The sequence below is a fragment of the Periplaneta americana genome, chromosome 9 (genome assembly GCF_040183065.1).
Source record: "Periplaneta americana isolate PAMFEO1 chromosome 9, P.americana_PAMFEO1_priV1, whole genome shotgun sequence".
NCBI lineage: Eukaryota > Metazoa > Arthropoda > Insecta > Blattodea > Blattidae > Periplaneta > Periplaneta americana.
In genome coordinates this window covers 50,653,495-50,676,365 of record NC_091125.1, presented here as the reverse complement: position 1 = coordinate 50,676,365, position 22,871 = coordinate 50,653,495, and the positions used below count along the sequence as shown (strand labels likewise).

At 36.2% G+C, this 22,871-nt stretch overlaps 2 protein-coding genes across 9 annotated transcripts in view; one reads left to right on the top strand and one right to left on the bottom strand.

Moving 5' to 3' along the window:
- The window catches only part of LOC138705915 (serine-rich adhesin for platelets-like), a 50,805-nt gene extending 47,766 nt beyond the window's left edge, over positions 1–3,039 (bottom strand). For 3 of the 6 annotated variants that reach the window (XM_069834675.1, XM_069834680.1, XM_069834681.1), the window contains exon 1: positions 2,012–2,100. The gene's annotated coding sequence lies outside the window, so the exon portion shown is untranslated. Of the gene's footprint in view, positions 1–1,618; positions 1,959–2,011; positions 2,113–2,901 lie in introns of those variants that run through there. The other 3 variants (XM_069834676.1, XM_069834679.1, XM_069834678.1) reach the window with 3 other exon arrangements.
- Positions 3,040–3,570: 531 nt separating this feature from the next.
- LOC138705917 (ubiquinone biosynthesis O-methyltransferase, mitochondrial-like) lies at positions 3,571–20,858 on the top strand. Of its 3 annotated transcripts, none has more exons than XM_069834683.1 (8): positions 3,571–3,652; positions 5,651–5,752; positions 6,430–6,511; positions 6,925–7,071; positions 11,130–11,256; positions 11,822–12,064; positions 13,736–13,895; positions 20,529–20,858. In XM_069834683.1, the coding sequence occupies exons 3-8, from the start codon at positions 6,441–6,443 to the stop codon at positions 20,642–20,644; spliced, it is 864 nt and encodes a 287-aa protein (XP_069690784.1). In that variant the 5' UTR covers positions 3,571–3,652; positions 5,651–5,752; positions 6,430–6,440; the 3' UTR covers positions 20,645–20,858. The 3 variants fall into 3 exon arrangements, with proteins under 3 accessions (XP_069690784.1, XP_069690786.1, XP_069690785.1); XM_069834684.1 differs by lacking the exon at positions 3,571–3,652 and adding an exon at positions 4,156–5,017; XM_069834685.1 differs by lacking the exon at positions 5,651–5,752 and having other exon boundaries at positions 3,580–3,652.
- Positions 20,859–22,871: the final 2,013 nt, after the last annotated feature.

The following is a 22,871-nucleotide window of genomic DNA, read 5'->3' as shown; positions in this document are numbered from 1 at the left end:
ATAAGTAGAGTTGCCAACCCTCCCGTATTTCCCAGGATCTCCCATATTTAGCTCTAATGTTTAACAGTCTCCCGACTCCTGATTTTTCTTCTCTTCGAGCATTTTTCTCCCTTATTTTCGCATAATGTAAAAATCTATTTCAAACATTTAATTTTTCCGTGATCGAAGATGATTTATATTATGGATTCATCATTAAAACTGGAGTGCTAGTTTAGAACAAATGTAACTGCTTTAGATTGAGCACCAACTTCTTCTGCTTTGGCGGTACTTCGCTCATACATTACCCCCAAAATGTTTGGAGGGCCACACCCGTCATTGGTTGGCGGGTTCATTCGACCTAGCCAGGAGGATTATCAATGTAAGTCCACCGATCTTTTCCCCTGTTTACCAGCGACGGGACGCCTTACATGCCATGATGGGTCAGCCTGTCAATAATTGTCGTGATTCTACTGTTTGGAGGTGTTGGTCGTCCTCTTTCCACGTTGGGACTATTCTTAGCTTCTCCTCACCTCTTACCAACCAGCAAGTTAGAAATGTCCTGATTTGGTCGTCTGGTTCATTGGATACTAAGCCCCCACACCGGCAAGGTGATAGTCCCTTATGTGATTTTCAGGAAGAAATGGATCAAAATCCTCTTCAGCACTGCCCAGCCATTATCAACTTGGTGTCCTTGAGTGAAAAATACTGGAGAGCGAAAGAATTAATGATTTCATTGTCAGAAATTCTACATTAGCAAATAACAACAACAACATATTATAGATTCAGTTGTTCCAGAGATGCAGTGAAATGTGCAATCTCTGTAGAAGGTAATACTTTCCAGAAATAGTTTCAGGGTTCACAGTTTAAAATCAAACAATGTTAGAGTTAGAAATTCAAGAAAAAAAAAACTAGTGAGTTGTGTTGTAAGCATACCAGGCAGCAAAGCTCATGCAGAGAGCGTTTTCTCTTATGAACAGTAAGTCAACAGATATTCAAAACAGGAACACTAAACATCTAATCAAATCAGAACTGCAAATCACAATCGACATCAGCTAGGCCTACTCATGCAGGGAATGTTTACAATTTGTTTGAAATTATTACGCGAGGCAAATGGTCTCAATGTACTCGTAATTTAAGCTTAACTGAATTGAACAATTTGTCAGTTTTCTATGTAAAAATGTTGCAGATCGTTGAGTCTCTCGTATTTTCTTCAAAAACATTTGGCAACCCTACTCATAAGTGATACCAATAAGAAATCACACATGAGGCAACTAGGCCAGGGTAGCGTTGGTAGGGTGACCAGTTCCTTTCCCCTCCACTGCATAGGCTACATCGCCGATTAGCTACATGTTACACTAATCAGACTTCAGATGTATACAAACAATTGTTCTTCCTCAGACACATTACGTCAAGTCAGATGTAACTTACTGCCTGATAATAGGTGTACGAATCAGCCAGAATCTCAATCAGAGGGGTTATTTTATAGTAAGGGAATACATTATGTTATTCACTCTCCTCACTTCGTATGAATTCCTAAATGAGGCCTACTTCCTACGAGTATCAGTGATGCAGGATGCACCTTTCTATTAAGGAAAAGTTATAAAACAAAAAGGGCAACAGTTACAGATGTAAGACTTACGTTACATCGTAGTGGACGTAATTTACCATCATTTATAAAACACGTTAAGCAGTGTGTTCTTACGCTTTGTCAATATGTCACTTTCTGGATGTGCTGTCATCCATCATCTAACTTAATGAAAAGCATTTAAAAATCACTGTAACATTATTCCTATCATTATAATCTCTGGATTTAAATGTAACCATCTTTCAAGGAATTTTTTTCTCAACTTTCATACTTTTTCCTCTATTCTGACAATACCATCGCTAATCAGACAAACGTATTTTATCCTATCAGATTCTGGAATCTATAAATTCATTACAGCAAAAACGAAACACATGAATTCGTACAACGCATGATACTTATTGTTACTGTCGCAATTTCACATACTACTCGTTGTGTGGAGCAAAATACCGTTTAAATTTAAGCTGGAATCCAGGATTCAAACACAGAAATCATGTGAACTGAGCAAAAAACAAGAAATAAGAAATTCACCTTGCTTGTGTATACAACTCACTGTTGCCAACCTCAGAAGACGCGAAAACCGTATGCGAGATAAAAATGGACTGTATTTTCCCCGTAGGACCGTACAATAGAATTCATTATGTAATCGCTTTATTCTTTATGCATACCTAAATTTTCACTGTCTTCAGACATTATTTTGTCTACATTTTACTTGTTCCTAAAATAAGATATAAACAATTTATATAATACCATAAAATGAGGTAAACAGGGACGAAGTTTTATTTTTTTTTTCTTTGTGTCAAAGAGTAAATATAATAATAAAGTGTTTATTTATTCACTCATTTTGAATGAAAACATAAACACTCTTATTATTATATTTAATCTTTGACACAAAGAAATAAAAAATAATAAAACTTCGACCCTATTCATCCCTTGCGTCCCTATTCACTCCATTTTACGATGATGATGATGATGATGATGATGATGATGATGATGATGATGATGATATGTTTTATTTTAGTTGGTTATTCAACGACGCTGTATCAACTACTAGGTTATTTAGCGTCGATGAGATTGGTGATAGCGAGATGAAGCCGAGATTCGCCATAGATTACCTTGCATTCACATTACGGTTGGGGAAAACCTTGGGAAATACCCAACCAGGTAATCAGCCCAAGTGGGGATCGAACCCGCGCCCGAATGCAACTTCAGACCGGCAGGCAAGCGCCTTAACCGACTGAGCCACGCCGGCGGCTAATAATAATAATAATAATAATAATAATAATAATAATAATAATAGAGTGCACTTTTTAATGTGTGACACTTATTGTTACACTTACTTATTATTGTACTTTTCACACTTCGCTCTACATTGTACAGTAGGATAGGTAAGAAGGCACTGCCACTTGCACACGCCCAGACTCAACCCCAAAAAAGAGAAGAAAAGTGTGTGAATCCCCTATGCGTCATAGCACTCAGCCACTCAGTCACGTTCAGTACACTTGCACCTTGCAGGGTCGAAAGATCATAAACGAGGCGAGAAGAGTAAAGTCACAACAATCAATAGTACTAGAAATGAGGGGAAGTGGGTGATAGAAAATATTGTGTTTCCCCTTTTTATATTATGTTCCACTAAAGATTATTTTACAAGACCGTACAGAATGCGTACGATCCAAACATACACTGTACGGAAAGGGCAAAATACTGTATTTGTACCATACACAAATGATTTGTGCGGTCCAAACCGTACTGTTGGTAACACTGACACAACTTTACTATCATGCATTGTTGCCACCTAATTGTTCATATGAAATGAATTGCATTCCGAATTTCTGTAATTTTATTTTCCATGTAACAATTGCCCTTCTGGTAATCTTATTAACTCTAACAATGTTATAAAGGTGTAAAAAAATATTAAAAAGATTACACACATTTTTAATAATTGCCTTGTCATCTGTTTATCAGATATACCATTTGCTCTGGGATATTTCATTCTAAGAATAATGTTGGTGAGAATGTATATTGAGGTTATTCAATTTATATAATTATGAAGGTTTGATTCTTTGAGGATAGAAAGATTTATTCTCTCAGGTTTGTTTCTGTTGCAGTTTCCAACCGTCATGAGCATACGCACATCGCCTTTATTGTTCGTGCAGCGAGAACTTCAAACGTTCAAACGCTGCTGTTTGGCGTTCTTGCAGCATATCAAACTGTCACCAAACCATTTCTTGACAGTGAGAAAAATTTGCCGATCAAGAGCAAACCAATATCAAACCAAGTGACGCATGCGCATAGTTGTGAAATAGCTCTTCTCGGTTTCTCAGCCAAATGAGTTGGAAAGTTGCTTCCAAGTTTACGATGATTCGCTCTGCCATCTTCTTCAGGGAATGAAGTGTTATGGGATCATGTCTAGCCTGTATATAAACGTCAGTAGGATTATCCGCTCCGGCCAATCAGGAGCCAGTTCCTAGTCCCGACCGCCTGCCGCGTTCTGGTTGGTCGAAGCGGTGACCAATCAGGAGTTTGTTATTCCTGATCCTGATCGCCTGCAGTGTGCTGGTGGTCGAAGTATGTTGATGGCAGGTTTCCATGTTGTACTCATCACAGGATGCACAATTATGGAATTCTGCAAGGAACATCAACGCAGCATAAGACTATATTACTCCAATAAGTCGGCAGTAGCGCAACACAGCTTGGAAACGGGCCACAAGATAGATCTTGGACAAGGCATCAGATTATTGGGACCTGGTCATCAAGAAAGCCATCGAAATCCAGCTAGATGGCAGTAATTTCAACAGAGACGGGGGGCCTACAGCTGAGTACAGCATGGAAACTGCTATCAACACTCTTCGACCACCAGCACACAGCAGGCGATCAGGACCAGAAATAACTAACTCCGATTGGCCACTGCTTCGACCAACCAGAACGTGACAGGTGGTCGGGACTAGGAACTAGCTCCTGATTGGCCTGCAGTGGGAAGCCCTACTGACATTTATACACCGGGTAGATATGGTCCTCCCCTCCTTTCCCAAACCTTATTGTCAACAAACTCCTTGAAACACACAATGAATACCTACTCCAACAACACCTTTGAATCATCACCACCGCATCGCTGGCTAAGAGCTATGTAGGAGAAGAAAACAACACGTGATACCTGCAATCCCACACAATAGACACCTCTCCTTCCTTCCCCTCTCCCTCTCGCACTTCAGAAGAAGAAGAAGAAGAAGAAGAAGAAAACAGTGTTCACTCCTAGCATCCAGTATTAGATGCAGCAACGAGCCCACCTCCAACACACAAACACACAGCCTGAAGAGGGCATTTAAGACCCTACGACATTACATATCTCCTCCTCCTCCTCCCACAACACTTAATTCCCTGAAGAAGATGGCAGAGTGAGTCATCGTAAGCTTGGACGCAACTTTCCAACTCATCTGGCTGAGAACCTGAGAAGAGGTAGTATTCCACATCAAATGCTGGGAAAGCCTCAAGTTTCTATGCCGCAATTTTGCTCCTAACACAGTTGTGACAGGCATTTCACAAGAGCTCACCATAACTGCAGCCTAAAATGTATGCCAATAGCTAAGGAACAGCTAAGGTCTTTTCTAGTTTCAAGCGATGGGCATTCATCATAGAGACCATAGAGAAAACACCTTTGCCATGTATATGTAATTGGCACCATTTTTTAAATTCTTGATTTTGAAGAAGGCATCTTATATGTTTTCTTGGTTATAATTTCTTTCATCGGTTTCTAGCTTCTCTAAACACTGCTACTTGTCAGCACATAAATCTTTGGTGGCATGGATAGGCTACTCATTATGAATTTTTCCTAGGATTTGACAGGAATTAAATTTCTAAAGTGAAGCCTCCCACTTCGTCTGGAAGACACCAAGTCCTTTTACTTTTCTAAATCAATATACCATGGAATCTAGGGTGTCAATTTGTACTTGAAGAATTTTCTTTACCATACTTTTTAAGATTTTATCTATAGTTGGAATTCATGTTTTTAGACAGCTGCAATTTATCTAGTTCTAGAAAGCAATAGGTTACGGAGGGCAAAATAAATTGATTACCGAAAACTTTGTTCAGGTTTCAGGAGAGGACTACCTGCTAGAAGATTGAAGTGTTCCCGAAGTTCATTAATTGTTTTGTTCTCATAGAAAGCAACTGATTTGAAAAATTTATACTAAGGTAATTAATTTTCTTCGACTGATTTTGCAGTCAGAAGTAGGCAATAATGAAGAGTTGTCAAATTTCCCTTTGACGGTATTAATGGCAGAATAATTTAAATCCAATAACTAATAACATAGAAACTATAATTCACGAAAATATTTTTATAACAGAAAATGAAGTAATATAATTCATTACTGAAACTGTATAATCAACCAACAAACTTCCGTAATGATATTAGCATCCTATTTATTTATTTATTCACATTTAATAATAACCCAATTTCTTTAAATTGTTGCACAACAATGTTTGTGTGATGGCATCTTCTTTATTTTTAGAAATTACAAGGGTGCCATCTGCAAAGCCTTAGTACCATCAATTTAGGTAGTCCTTTTACTAGTTCATAGCCATATTTCGGAAATATTCTTTTCTCTGAAAGCTTGTGTTACTTGTTCAATTATTTGATCATTTAATACCGGTACTATTTTTGCTAGTTAATATAACAGGAAATATTACTTTTTTTTTTTTTTTTTTTTTTACGAATTACTGTACATTACTGAGGACACAAAACACTATACTTGAAATTTAAAAGTAACGTATGTGTGCATGCATGTGTTTGATATGCATATGTAGTAGGTCTATGCATGTTTGTATTCATATGCAAATCTGACATTTGTAACGAATTTATAATTTTACAGATTGTTTGAAAATGTGTTGCAATGCTTTTCCCAAAATGGTGCCACTACGTTTATGTCAGTTGTCACTCAAAAGAAGTTTCAGGTACTGTATGCGAATTCTTTACAAATTAAGTTTAGGTCTAAATATTAATTAATTAAATATACAATTAACAGCCTCACCAAATTGCATGCTGTGTAATGAACATGTCATAATGAACTGGGACCATTTAGAATATGTGGTGCACTTCAGGCCTACTGGACAAGATCAGATGGACAACTTTATTGGGAAGCCAGAAATCTAATGGCCTTGCTCCAAATGTCTTGAGTATTAGATTAAATAAGTAAATATACAATTCACTGCTTATATATGTGAAATCCTACTATCGTGCTTCATTGGTCTTCATTTTAAAGGAAGCTTTAAATTACAGTTATTCAATTTTATTGAGTCTGGAATATTAAATACAGTAGTTGTTCAGCAGTGTATCTTATTCCATTTTCATAAATATTTCTTTACAGATATGTCACAACGATAAATCAGGAAGGTTTTAAGAATGAGCACTCAACCATTGATGGAGATGATATTAAACTTTACAATGAGCTAGCAGATAAATGGTGGGAAGACAGGGGAGACATGAAGGGCCTCCACGCTTTAAATAAATTAAGGTGACTACAAACATCATTAAAAATATGGATGTGTATTAGGGAAATCCAGCTGACATCTTCTCACGAATGAGACTAAAGGTTTCCTTCTTGTTTCAATATTTTACTTTTAGCTATTAGCCTATTAGCTACTATATTACTGGTACCTAATTTAATTGAACTACTGTCCGACCAAGTGTTATGTCGTAGGGTTGGCAAAACGAAGGAAGTCACATGACAATTACTTACTTTACGGGGCCTTTTTTTTTTAATTATTTAAACAGTTGTATAATATTATGTAGACTTCCAATTCCGAACAGTAGATATTTGAGGAAAGAGCCTAACAACCCAGTCCACTAGCCTTTACAGAGAAGCGAGTAGAAATGAGTGGGGAAAATCAAGATGAAATATAACCACTCAGTCGGACAAAAGATAAGAGTATACGAAAAATTTTATCTCTAGTGTATGTCAGTGAGTATGAGTGGTACAGCATAGCTCTTAAAACAGATGTATGAATTGCTCTCAATTTTAAAACAACTATAACATAATTCGAAATTTTCTCGGGCTTCCAGCCAGGTCATAAGTTGGTGATCCACCGACGTTTCGAGGATGTTCATCTTCCTCATCTTCAGGGTTAAATGATATCTGAGGGTACCTAGCTCCTTAATTTATAGTGCCAGAGGGAGTCAGCCGAGGAGCTGTGCGCCGATTGGCTGTTATTAGTGCGGACCGCGGCGAGAACGCTGCCGACATGTCGTCTTGCTTTGTGCTTTCCAGCTGAATGACCTTGGGTCTCACGGTGGGCTCGGCAGACGAGTTCTCATGTGTCCTCCGCTGATGACGGCCCGTCGTCCGGGCAGTGAGAAATTTAATAGCCGGTGCCCATGCCGCGCTTAGTTGGAGACCCGAGTCCCGGTTCAGGTTACTGCGTTCCGCCTCTATGGCCAGGGTTTCTTTTACTCTTCTATCCCAATAGCCCGCACAGTTTACCAGGACCTCGGTGTTATTGAAATTAGCCCTATGGCTTTTTTCAATGCAATGTTCAGCCAATCCGTATTTTTCGGGCTGCATTAATCTGATGCTTCTTTGATGTTCCGAAAGACGCGTCGCTATTGTGCGTCCAGTCTGTCCAATGTAAGCTGCATCACATTCACACGGGATGCGGTAGATCCCTGGTACTCTGAGGCCTAGATCGTCTTTTACTGATCTGACCTTGTTCCTGATTTTTGGCGGAGGTTTGTGGATTGTTTTTATTCCATGCTTGTGGAGCAGTCTGCTTATCTTTCCCGACAACTTCCCTGTGAATGGTAGACAGGCTGTGGCTGGTTTTTCCGCTTCTAGTGAGTCCGTGATGGGCTGCTGCTGCTGCTTCTTGTGTCTTGCTCTATTTAAAGAGGCCGTGATGTCTTTAGCCAAATATCCATTCTGCTGGAGGGTGAGCTTCAGGTATTGAAATTCAGTGTCTAATTGCTCCGGGTCCGATATAGAGACTGCTCTATGGGCCAGTGTGTTAAGTATGCCCATCCGCTGCGCTTTGTGATGGAAACTATTCGCGTTCAGGTACAAGTTGGTGTGTGTTGGTTTACGGTATACCGCATGGCCAAGAGATCCGTTGTTATTTCTGAAGATAAGGATGTCCAGAAATGGGAGTTTACCATTCGTTTCAACCTCCATAGTGAACTGGATCTGGGGTCGTAGACTGTTTATATGCCTGAGAAAATCTGGTAATGTGTCTTGTCCATGAGGCCAGATGACGAACGTATCGTCTACATATCTGAAGAAATGTGTAGGCTTTAACTATAACATGCAGTATAATAAAAACTAGTGGGAAGACTATCGTTGATTGCAGGTACAAAAGTTCTAATTAACTAAATTGAAATGGGTATTATTTTGATGGGATGAATTCCAAGGATTACCTAACATTCATCTTACAAGTTGAAAAGATTAAAAAAAAAAAACAGTAATCACATAATCAGCCCAAGTTGGATTCGAATTCATGCCCAAGCACAGGCTCGGAACACAAGTCCCACTCGCTACTCCATACTCCTACACCACACTAGTGGTCCAAAATGGTCTGCTAACTGGATACTGTGAAGTAAAACGCCGTTTGACAAGGTTGCAAAGAGCTGGATTCTTCTTGTTCTGAATGTTCGAATTCAGATGAACTGGCAGGCATTTTAATGTTAATGCTAAGTTTTAGTACAAATAAAAGCTCACATTTTCGAGTCCTGCTTTATGGACCTAAGTGAGTTCTCTGAAATCCAAATTTATGGTGTAATAACCTTTTCTGAATCGTCGAGATGTCAACGATTAAAATAAGTGAAGCACTGTAGGTCTTGGGTCGTAGTGCAATTTAACATGAATTGTATTTTTGGATGCTGTTTTTGTTGTTATTTCAAAGTTATGTTATCAGAAAATCTTAACTAGGTCTAATACAACAACTTGACAGAAAACTCCCTCTCCAAGTCGCATAATATTCAGTATTGCAAATAGAAATTTAATTCTTAAATTTAAAAATAATGTTAACATAATGTAGGCATTATTTGTTTAAGATCTGTCATATATGTATAGCAAAATTACAACTGAACGAAATTGCATTACTCATAACATACACACAAAGAAAAAGAAACAAAGTACAGCCTACTCATAACACTTCTAATGGGCATATTTTTCTGGTGAATGAATTTCCATAAGAATTTTCATATTTTCATTCAAGAAATTGAAGAAAACAAGGAAATTGTATTTGAAATTAAGTTAGGTAATTTAACAGTGACATCAGTGTGTCAACCTTCAGTTGTGTTTTGTCCGAAGTTCCTATTTTGTTCATTCTGACAAAAACTGTTTTTATAGCAGTGATAGTTCCAAGCAGGGATAAGTCAAATTCTATAGTGTTAGCAGTGTTTCTGAATGACAATTAATTATTGATAGGAGAAATGCTGGAACATTTCCACCCATCTTGTATAGACTTCTTCCTCATCTTAATTCTATTGAGTGACTTTGTCTGCACTAGCAAATTACTTCACATAAACAAATTCACTAAACTTGGTTTTATCATCAATGTTGGGATCGCCAGAAACGTTTGTAATGGTGTATATTTCAACATCATTCCATTTTAAGACTTTACTCAGCAAGAACCTTTTTTATATTTTCCATCAAAACGTGACTGTCCTATTCAAAATGGGATCTCTGGTTACGTTATTCAAAGGGCAAAAAGAAAATGTGTTGTTTAATGCATTTAAAATAAGAAATAATTGAGATTAGCGAGAGCTCTTGAAATCTGATGTCTATGTTTTAATTGATTGTATTACAATACTTGAAATACAGAGACAGGTTAGATTAGCACTAAGCATTTCAGTCCCAATTGGTCCATTGTGCTTATCTTTTTAATACTGAATGTCTTACATTATTAAGAGAGTTCGTCCTTTTCAGCAACTGCCTTTGTACAAGTCTTTGAACCTTTGAATGATGTGAGGAATTGATTTTTCTGTTCTCCTGATTCGAAACTACAGATATTGTTTCTGTATTACATGATCTGCAGAAATATAAGTCTGTGAATTAGAAAAATTGAGAGACGAAATGCGTGATAACTTAGACTAGAGCCCTCATATTCAAGGACAGATTTATTTCATGTGTCGTATATCTACTCCTCTTCTGGTAAATTCCATACTAAGAATTTTTATCACCCTTAAAACTTCTACACCCACTGGATTTGAACCTGAACACCTGGAATTCGGTAACAAGTACAGAACTACTATACTACCGACGACAACTTATTTTACCTTTCTATTATGTAAAGTGTAAAAAAATTAACACAAAATAGTGTTGAGAAAATTTTTGTATGCCATTAGTTGCTGTTTTTTTTGTTTGTAAACGACTTGCGTTTAAAGGAGAAAAATTATATCAATCAAAAAGGTGAACGTATCTTTATGTCCTTAATAAGCTTTGTTACATATTGTATGAGAAATGCATTGCACAATTTAATGTTAGTCACTCAAAATATATTATCAGCATTATCATATTTGAAAACAGATGCATTACTGTATTTTTCATGTATTATATTGAAGCTACGATGTTTCCTATAGGGTTCAGCTTATCCGAGATGGTCTTCTAAATACAGGCCAACTTGATTTAGCAAAATGGCAGAGTTCTAGACCCCTACAAGGACTGAAGATTTTGGATGTTGGCTGTGGTGGAGGCATTCTATCTGAGGTACATGTAAATTTAAGAAGTTTAAAATATATGAAGCAATGTAAATTATTTCAATTTTATACCTTTATTTACTTAATTATAAAGTACATACGGTATCACAGTTTTAAATGTACTAGTAATTTATAACAAAAATATAATTTATTTATACTGTTTCATTATTGTTAAAATTCATAGTTTTGCTGTTTTATTTCTTATTTAAGTATAAAAAATTCCGTTGCATGTATGCAATAATCAGTACTGGAACTTTTTAACTGTTTTTGAAAGAATAATATTTACATACTTTAGAAGTTTTCTAACTTCCTTTTCCTTCATTGACATCATATCACCTGACACCATTAGCAGTGGAGATGTCAGTGATGGTTGTTTGGTATTCTGTCTGAAGAAATTTTTGTTTTGAAATAATTTTAAGAACAGGTTGTTTTCTTTACTCTTAAGGATTATAAAACTTACCCCTTCTCTCATACTATAGAGCAGCAACGAAAATGCTGTTGCCCATCAAAATACTAAACAGTACCTGACAAAAACATTCCATTTCCTTAAAAATGGCGGACTTTTAATATTTCAGCCACTTGCAAGAATTGGTGCTGAGGTGACTGGAATTGATGCAAGCCAGAATATGATAGACAGAGCAAATTTACATGCACAGAAAGATACAAAAATTGGAAAATCTGTAACGTACATCTGTGCAACAATAGAAGAGCACATGAATGAACACAAAGATTTTTATAATGCAGTTGTTGCATCTGAGGTCCTGGAACACGTAACTCATAAGGATTTATTTCTTGAAGCATGTGTGTCAACATTGAAGGTAAGAGGAAGTTTATTTTGTGTTGAACTATACTGCCTTCATTTGCAAATGCAAATTCATTTTCAGGTATAGTTAATCTGTAACTAGGAACATTAAATTGTTTCTATTTAGTTTTCAGTCATCAGTTTCACATGTAAGATGCGTAGTATTACACAGGGTGTAAACGATGTAAACTACCAAAATTATATAGACAGTACCCTACATATCGGTCTTCCTTACTTAATTACAAATGGCTTTTAGGGAACCCAGAAGTTCATTACCACCCTCACATAAGCCCGCCATCAGTCCCTATCCTGAGCAAGATTAATCCAGTCCCAAGCATCATATCCCAACTTCCTCAAATCCATTTTAATATCATCCTCCCATCTATGTCTCGGCCTCTCCAAAGGTCTTTTCCCTCAGGTCTCCCAACTAAGACTCTATACAGATTTCTGGATTCATCCATGTGCCCTGCCCATCTCAAACATCTGGATTTAATGTTCCTAATTATGTTAGGTGAAGAATACAATGGGTGCAGTTCTGCATTGTGTAACTTTCTCCATTCCCCTGTAACTTCATCCCTCTTAGCCCCAAATATTTTCCTAAGCACGTCATTCTCGAACACCCTTAACCTCCGTTCCTCTCTCAAAGTGAGAGTCCAAGTTTCACAACCATGCAGAACAATCGGTAATATAACTGTTTTATAAATCCTAACTTTAATGTCTAGCGAAATTTAATTATTTCTTATATTTTATTTTTAACTTGTAAAATACCATGTTTTTAAGATATTTGTTTACATTTCGACTGAACGTGAATGTCTTTGCCAATGACCTCGTGCCCATCATATACCAATACATAACAGAGTAACAAACGACTTCTTCAGCATATGTATCAGGCAAAGTAAATAATGATTGTCTATTCTCATTTTCAAAAAAGTTAGACTCACAAAACACATTTTTTTTTCTAGGAAAATCTTCATAGTTACAGAAAAACACTAATGACTTTTATCTTCAATGTCACTTTGCCCCTCCCCCTCAAAAGGATAGCGAATTAACCGCACACGAATTATCAGGAGTCGACTGTATTTAAATATGTCTGTAACAAGTATTTTGTTATACGATGAAAGAGTAATGGAACGGAGAAAAATTCTCTCCGGCGCTGGGATTTGAACCCGGGTTTTCAGCTCTACGTGCTGATGCTTTATCCACTAAGCCACACTGGATACCCACCCCGGCGTCAGACAGAATCGTCTCAGTTTTAAGTTCCAACTCTTGGGTTCCCTCTAGTGGCCGCCCTCTGCACTACGTCACAGATGTCTATGAACGTAGGACTCAAGTCCACACATGTGCTGAGGTGCACTCGTTATGAGTGACTAGTTGGTCAGGACCCGACGGAATAAGCGCCATCTTAAATCACAAAGTGATTTACGCATATCATATATAATTTTTATTTTAATGTACCGAAGTACATAAAATAAGTATTTTGTTAGCTTTGCATTAAAAGTTAATGTTCAACATGGTGAGAGGTTTTTGGGTTTTTGCATCATGCATCTGTGACATGGTGCTGAAAGTAAAACATCTTGCACCACATTGAACAATTCGAAAGTCTTAATCATAATTAAAATGAATATATATTAGATACTTTTCCTTATTGTTTAAAGTTTGAAAACTAAACGATTTATGTGTGTTTTAGCCAGGAGGCTCAATCTTCATCACAACCCTAAACAGAACTCTCTTAATGTGGGCAGCTGGAATCGTCATGGCAGAATATGTTTTGGGACTGGTACCAAAAGGAACGCATGAGTTAAACAAATGTGTGAAACCACATGAGGTACAAGCTCTGCTCGAAAGATGTAAGTAATATTCACTCTCGAGAAAATTCCTATGCATATGTTGTCTTGTTTATAATGTATAACCACACATTTATATAGAACTCTTACAGATATCAAAGAAGCTGAAAAAGAAGATACACAAAATCGTGAATATTACTTATTTTATTTGAATAACTGTAGAATATTTGATTCCATAGGGATGAGATGTCTGTCATTTGTCTTATGTTATTTTAAACAATGACTGTTCATGCTCTCCATATCATAGGGAGTTAAGAAGTACAGGTTGATCAGTTAAGCAGAATAGCTGTTTGTAATGATCCTAACCAGTAGGTTACTTATCAACCTTCTCTTTTTTCACCTGAAGACGAAAATAGAACCAATATTCGAAACGTAAATTCCTTATGCACCATTTTTTTCTCTCTCTTTCGGAGCAACGTGATATGGAGTCCTGCTGCTTGTATACACTTATGTTGGTCCATACTTCTCACTTGCTTCATGACAGAATGAGCCATTATATGGGGACATCATTTTATTTTTACTTCAGTTTTTATTATACCTGAGTTTTTTTATGTACTTCACTCCCACCTCTTCTACTAGTAAACTTCCACCCGTCCTCCATACAAAACCAAGGCCGCATATGCAGTCAAAGTTGTCTTACGGTCACGGTATACAGTACTGAGTAAGTATAGTACGTTCCAGAAATATGGTCGTATTTTCTAGTGAATAAAGTGCATTCATTGTTGAATCATACTTTCGCACAGGTACTGTGTGTCAGTTTGGTTATGTCGCTTCCTGGTTTACCCCATCCATTTCTGCTGGTCCCTCTGTAAAGACTTTAGTGGCTGGGCTGTCTTAGCTCTTTTCTGAAAACATTTGCTGTTAGAAATTGGACGTCTATGTAATATTATAAAGTATTTAAAATAATTTAAGTAAAATGTCCTCGTTAAATGAGTAACTTTCACGTGATTTCCACCCTTCTATGACCCTGCAACATAACCACTTGGACGGACAATAGATAGCATGTTGGGTAAATTTATCTGTGTGGATTGCGCAGAAGTGAAGATTGAATTTACAGTATGTAAGGTATTCTGTTATAGAGTAGGCACAAACTTCAACAGGCACAGGATTATGGTCTACCATGTCGACTGATTTGAGTGCTTTGCATTATTTCTTTTGGGGTTACTGTAAAACAGTTGTGTTTGCTAAACATCCTACAACAATAGAAGAATTAGATAATTACATTCACGAAACAATACTTTTTTTTCTAAACCAATGTCACTAAGTTGTCATTTGACATTTCTGGTCTCTCCTGGCAATGACTTATTTGTAACCCACTTCTGAGGTTGGGGTGCCTGGAAAGCTGAGTCACGCTGCCCCGATGATATTACGATAGGATGATTGTGAAGTGCAAGGAGAGGTTTTAAACCTAAGCCTAACCTAATTTCCAGACCATGGACGAATACAGGAACATTTCCCTTTAAGAAAACATTCCTGTGTTCTAACCAGGAATCGAACCTGGGACCTCATGAACTGTAGTAAAGCTCTGACCACTAGCCCATGAGGCTGGTCAGAAACAATACATTAAATTTCAGAAGATATGCTTAAAAACGTTTTCGATAATATGCACAAAATAACTGAAGCCTGTATCGAAATGAACGTCCACCATTTTCAACAATCTATTTAAAATATCCAGATTTTGATTATGTTTAAATTTAAATGCATTCTCCATATTGTATGCTAATGTACTGTAGACAGTGTACTATACATTGCACAATGAATACGTCTGCCTGGATAGTTCAGTTAGTGAGTAAAAACAATTATTGTTAATACTGTACTGTATTTTGATTAAATAAAATCCTAACGAAAATTATCAAACTCAAAATCGTAATAGTTCCCAGTTTACTGTACGTAAATGGATGCACTACTTTTCTTCCCTCTTATACTTAGTAAAGTGATTTGTTTATATTTTATACTGGTATCATCAAACTCCGGTCTTGGAAGGAAAGAAACAATTTTTCTGGTTCTCAACTGTTAATCCAGAAGTATAGCCAGGGTAATATTAGAAATGTCAGTAAAAACAAAATGATGTCCTGATATAATAATAATAGTAGTAGTAGTAGTAGTAGTAGTAGTAGTAGTAGTAGTAGTAGTAGTAGTAGTAGTAGTAGTAGTAGTAGTAGTAGTAGTAGTAGTGGTAGTGGTAGTGGCAGCAGCTATGGCGGTGGCAGTATGGCAGCAGCAGCATTATAGCTATTTTATTTATTACTTCTTTTCTATGGATGTTTCTCTATGGTCAATAGGTAAAGGCTATTTTCAGTTGTTCTTCGTCCATTCTTTCCACGTTGTTACTCCATTTTATTCTGTACTTACAATGAGATTGTCAATTTATATAACCTTCAATTCAGCTCTTTACAATATCTTCATTGTGTAGATGTTCCAATCTCGTGTAACCTTTCACTACTCAGGTAGGGCCTAAGTCATCCCAGCAGCAGTTATATGTCTGTATTGGTTTTTGTTTATAGTTCACACTTACTCATCATATAACAAGGTGAGAAATGCCTTATAAAATGTAATTTTGGTCTCTTTTCTTACTGTTCTCTTGATTGTGCCATGTATACCTCTTGAGTTTATTGAGCTCTATATCAAAGTCTTCACTTATGTTGTAACATCACAACTAAGGCAAATGAAGTGAGATTTTTGTTTTATTTTTTTGTCTTCTACAACGATTTTTGATGGGATTGGATATTTGTCTTTGAAAATCATGGACTTGGTTTTCTTGGCAGAAACTCGACAATTGTAGCTTTTTCTTACTTAGTCGAGTTGATGTCTTATTTTCCTGTAATTCGTCTATTTCATGAAGGAGGATTTGGTCTTCAGCATATAGGAGGATGTTGATGTAAGTATGCTGTTTAATTTGTATTCCCAGGTAAATCAGATTATGCCATATCATTTGTCCTCTTTGTTCATATAGTCATTATTAGATCCATCCATTAGGTTCTCCATATGAAGCTTAGTTTTATTCCATCATTTTCGATTTTATGACGTTATTGATGAATTTAAAAAGCATCATTAAGTAGATAAGTAAACAAATATCAATATATAAAATAAATGGGAGAGAACGAATAATTGAACCTTGTCTATTTAACTGTAAAAAAAATCTTGAATTTATATGTTACACAAATTTCATCACGAAGTGTTAAGAAAATAAGAAAATCTGTTGAGAACCAAGGCACAAAATGTACGATATGTTAGTTGTAAATGCAGTAAATAGAGAGAGAGAGAGCAGATGAGGTGTGGACAGGAACAATGGGGTTTTCACTGTGCGCTGCTAACGCACTCACAGCGGGGAACGGACAGTGTAGAGTGGCAGTGATACAACCATAAGTTCTCGTAACTGTTCTCAAAAGTGTCTTATTAACTTTATTGATGGAAGTGCTGAAACTGGGTTCCTTCATTGCCCACACATTTTTTACACCTCTTTATGAAATGTTCCATCATCATTATCATCATCATCATCATCATCATCATCATCATCATCATCATCATCATCATCTGTGGTCATACAGCCCTTTTAGTTTAGCCTTGACCTCCTTAAGAATTGCCGCCCAATCTTCCCTCTCAGGGGCTCTCCGTCTCCATCTCTTAATTCCTGCCTTAACTAGATCATCCTGAACATCATCCAACCATCGTAGTTTAGGTCTTCCTGCTCTTCTTTTACCACTTAGCGTGGCATCTAGTAATCTTTTAGGAATATTATTATTGTCCATTCTGATAATGTGGCCCAGCCACTCCAGCCGTCTAATTTTTATATCAGTGACAATACTTGAATCTTTATATAGTTTTTGTAGTTCAGAATTGGTCCTAATTCTCCACTCTCCCTTATCATAAATAGGGCCATAAATTTTTCTTAAAATTTTCCTTTCCCACGTATTTAAGATGGTTATTGCACGTTCAGGTAGAGTCCAGGTTTCGCTTCCAAAAGTCACTGTAGGTTTAATAATTGTTTTATAAATCCTCACCTTCATTTTTTTGGAGATATATCTGGTTCTTATAATTTTATCTAATGCTCTGAGGCTTCGATTGCCAATGGCTATTTTATCCTTGATCTCAGTTAATATGTTGTTATCCTCGGTGACTATCGAGCCGAGATATCGGAACCTTGACACTTTCTCAAAAGTAACCTCATTTAAGACAACATTTTTTACAGTATTGTCTCTCGTGGTTATGTTATTCATATACTTTGTCTTTGTTCTGTTGATATTTAAATTTGAAGCATTTGTCTCATTATGTATCTGTTTGAGGACATCATCTAAGGATGACACATTCCGTGCAAATACAGCTACATCATCAGCAAAAGCAAAGTATTGAAACATTCTATTAAATATGGTTCCCCCTGGATTAATGGCAATCTTTCTAATAACTCGCTCTAGACCAATATTAAATAAGAGTGTTGATAAGGAGTCACCCTGTCTAATTCCATTATGAGTTATGAACTTTTCTGATAATTTATTCTGTATTTTAACTTTATTTTGTGTATTCATTAAGGTCATCTTGGTTAAGGCAATAACTTTCTAGGGATTCCAAATTCTGCCATTGCATCAAATATATAATTCCTATTTATTGTATCAAATGCTTGTTTAAAATCAATATACAACTGGTGTAACGGTAAGTTAAATTCATAAAATTTCTCTAAAATCATACGTACGGAAAAAACCTGATCAGTCGTGGATCTTCCTTTACGAAAGCCACATTGGTAATCGCCAAGAGCTGATTCAGCGTATGGTTCAATATATTTAGATAAAATATTGGTAAAAATTTTATAGGTGACATTTAAAAGTGAGATTCCTCTATAGTTATTACATTCCAATTTACTGCCTTTTTTGTGTATAGGACATATAATGGCTACATTCCAATCATTAGGCATTTGTTCAAGCTGCCAAATATCAAGAATCAAATTATAGATATGTTTCCATAAAGCTCTGCCACCATGTTTTATTAATTCCATGTTAATAGAATCTTCTCCTGGGGCTCGGTTATTCTTCATCCTTCTAATTACATCATTTACCATGAAGATAATTGGAGGGGGAACAAGAGGATCAGGTCCAAAATAGATCAAATTTGATGTGGGTTTATCTTCTCTGGCCTCGTTTAACAAATCATTAAAATGTTCTACCCATAATTTTAGTATTTCTTGTTCTCCGGCAACAAGGGTTCCTTCTTTATTTTTACACATAGTAGTTCTTGGTTGGAAACCTGTTTTAATGTTTCGAACACTTTCAAAAAATTTTCTACTCTCGTTCCTCCCAAAGTTTTCATCTAATTCATAATGAAATGTTCCATAACTCACTGTAATTCTATTCGATTAATGCTGTTAATTTCGTGACGAATGTTATATTTCAGTTTTTGCAGGGTGCGTGGGTTTGTCTCATATACAACACCCCAGCACAGTATCCCAGAAATAAAAGGGGTTAGGCTGGGGGAGCACAAACCCCTACTAATAATTGTGTCCTGCTGGAACAGATATTCAATTTCTCACATCGAAATATCGGCTGTATGAGCTGTGGCCGAGTCTTGTTGGAAGAATGCGAAATTACGCTCCCTGCCGGTTAATTCTCTAAAGAAAGAGGTCAGCATGGAATGCACGTATGCAAGGGAATCAATTGTATTCCGAAAGAAAATGGTCCCTATAACTTTTTTCTCCTCTCATAGTGCACAATACACCAATTTTTTTAGTTATGCAGGCATATGACATCAGGGTTCTCAGCACTCCGATAACAATAGTTTTGTGAGCACACATAACCATGGAAGTGGAACCATGCCTCGTCTGAGAAAAATATTATATGTGGGTCTATTAATGTTATGAATATTATTCAGCATCCACTCACAAAAGGCGCGCCTACATGCAGGATCACCCGGTTGAAGAGCATGTGTCTTAGTTATTTTATACAGCCGCAACTATAATAATTTAGTAGCTTTTTGCACAGAGCCATAAGAAATTCGTACCGTAGTTATGATTTTCTAGGAGACTGTTCCAATCTGACCAATGTCATCTAATGTTTCTTCTGTGAGAATTCTATGCTGTCTGTTTTTTTCTTAGGTTGAACATTTGCCGTTTCCTGAAATTTATTATAAAGATTATGAATTGTTGTATGCGATGGAATTTTTACACCCTGGAATCGTGTTTCAAACTGCCTGAGACTTGGCTGGCAGACTGGGTTAACACATGAATCTTAAATGTATACACGTTGTTCAGTAGTAAACATCTGATTAGCCATTACACAGTTTACACTCATTCGCACTTTCACTTTAAATGCACATGAAAACACCGTATAATACACCATTGTTTCCATTCACTCGCCATTTGGAGACCGATTCACTAACCTTGACACGAGCCAGGATGAACACATGCATGCTTGCGATCATCACCTCTGCCTGCTCACTGTTCCCTGCCGAGAATGCGTCAGCAGCACACAGTGAAAATCCCATCACTCCTGTCCACACCTCATCTGATTGCTCTGTAGTTAAGTGAAACGATTATCTATATTTTCTTCTGTAGAATGTTGATTAAAGCATGTAAGTAATTAATTATTAGAAGAGACATTTTTATAATGCAGTAATTAGATGTGTTATTTTCTAATACTGTATTTTTTCCAGATGGTTGCAGCACAAAGCTTGTTCACGGAATGATGTATAATTTTCTCTCAAATGAATGGTTCTGGTCACCAAACACAAATATCAACTATGCCTTGCAAGCAGTACGAAAGTATTAGTAATATTATCAGTGTTTATATTTCTTGTACCGAGGTCATTCAGAGTGATTCTTACAACAAAATGTAACATTCGACGTTAATTTTAGGATGTTAATATTTTTGGAACAGTAGGTGTAGATAAGTGAAATGCAGATAGTCAAAGACATTTGGACTTGCTTGTAAATTTTCTAAATAAATGTAATAATTATTTATAATAAAATATTATCAGAACATATTCTTATTCCTTTATTTAACTCGATAAACTACTTATAAAATCTCTTTAGACGATGTTAGCACAGGCTAGAATAATTATGAAATGGAAATAGGCACTGAAATAATCAAAGAATCATCAGATGACTAAAACCAAGTAGTGGTACAAATCTTGGGCAATAACCTGGATGGCTGGTTGGTTGTGTCCAATGCTATGGCAATTGACAGAAACATTATTGGCTGCAGCTTAATGTTCATAAGGTATTCATGTTGGTGTCTTGACACAAGAGTGTTTTTTTAGAAAGTTCAGAATATCTGGAACAGATGATTCCATTGGATATGATGATAGGTTTTTCATTTCGTCTGTCTTTGCCTGCTCTTTGTTGTTGATTCCCCTCTCTCTATCCTATTATACTATTATTACAGTGCTAATATGCTACTGTTAACCTCATGAAGTGAAATGGCAGAACTCTTCACTTTTGTAATATTTGTTACAGTGAATTTGTTATAGTCGGAGGCACCGATTTTGGCAGATGACCTTCGATGACATTTCCAGTAGGCGAGCCAATATTCTTTGTGTAAGCTGCGAGAATGAGATGCGATAACATTCTGAGTCGTTCATATTTTCATAACAGCAGCTCATATCAATTGTCCTTATTATGAAACACAACACGGTACAGTCCTACTTAAAGAGTACCTTTAATAAATGCAAATGATTTCCGTTCGCAATGATTTTACAATACGTCTCCTACATTTTCTAAATTAAATTAATTCTTAATTAAAAGGAAAAAGCATTGCATTGCGCATATATATATATATAAAATCCTACCCTTACCATATCAATATATAAGATTTGTCCAGTAATAATCTAGGGATCGTCTACTGGTGGTGCGACAATTCAAGTTAATAAAATTACGATTCTTCTTAATAATCAAAATATAATTTGGTTAATTGGGTAAAATTGCATGCTGCGGAAGTTAGATTTATATAAGAGTATAATAAATAGGATTGTAATGGATATTACAAGGGCAATAATTTCTTCACACGCACATTGTGAATAGAATAGAGAAGCATTTTAAAATATTCGAAATCGTACAAAATATCGGAGAAACCAATTTTCCCTGCACAAATTGCACCAATTGAAAAATACCGGTATAATTAACATTCACAATAAATACTGTATTTTATGGATTCTAAAAAGTTGTTTATTAATCTAGAGATATTGACTGATGACTATATTAAATTCCAGCACAACATTCATTCAGAATATGTAGAAATTACACTTTGGATTTTACTAAATGTATAGGCCTACTATCAAAAGGTGTTACATATCCCCTTAAATACTGTACATGTGTTACCTGTGCGATATCCGATGTTTAATTTTTTAAAATATAATTCATAGTACTGAAACTGCCATATTGAATTAGCACAAATTGTATTATTCGTCATTTTCGTCTCGAAAACCCCTAAGATATCTAATTAAATTTTTCACCCATTTTTGTCCCACTCCACCACTTTAGGGACAAAGTCGGACTAAATAATACCTTATTCGTATTCTGTGATCGCAAAGATCCCCAGATATAGACTTTCATCGAGATTGGATGACATGAGATTTCTCACTCCTTTCTGCCTTTTCATCAGTACCTTAGGATATGGTATTTAAGAAATCTAAGAATGTTTAACCAATACTGTAGAGAGTAACCTTCATTTTAAATTTTACGTCTCTAGTTAAATATAGTTTAGTGAATTTTTGAAATCGTCTTCTTTCTCTCTCCTCTCTGCTCGGAAGTAAAAAAAAAAAAAAAATGAAGTTATTTCAAGGGAGTAGCCTACATGAAATTGAATTTTTTTACTTTCCTTATACATTTTAGAAACAATTCTGAGAGATGAGGTGAATAGTCTAACCCAATTTTATGAGTGAATTTTTGTTTTAAATTTAAAGGCTGGTCTGCTGGTTAAAAAAAATTAATCAGTATAATTATTTTGATCATTACTGCCTCCCATTTTCCATCCCTTAATGTTCGTATTTCGTAAAACT

Excerpts from the sequence above, each read along its gene's own strand:
- LOC138705917 (XM_069834683.1), top strand. The coding sequence starts at position 6,441 with ATGTGTTGCAATGCTTTTCCCAAAATGGTGCCACTACGTTTATGTCAG. Across the intron at positions 12,065-13,735 it reads CATGTGTGTCAACATTGAAG|CCAGGAGGCTCAATCTTCAT; the intron begins GTAAGAGGAAGT and ends TGTGTGTTTTAG. Across the intron at positions 13,896-20,528 it reads ACAAGCTCTGCTCGAAAGAT|ATGGTTGCAGCACAAAGCTT; the intron begins GTAAGTAATATT and ends TATTTTTTCCAG.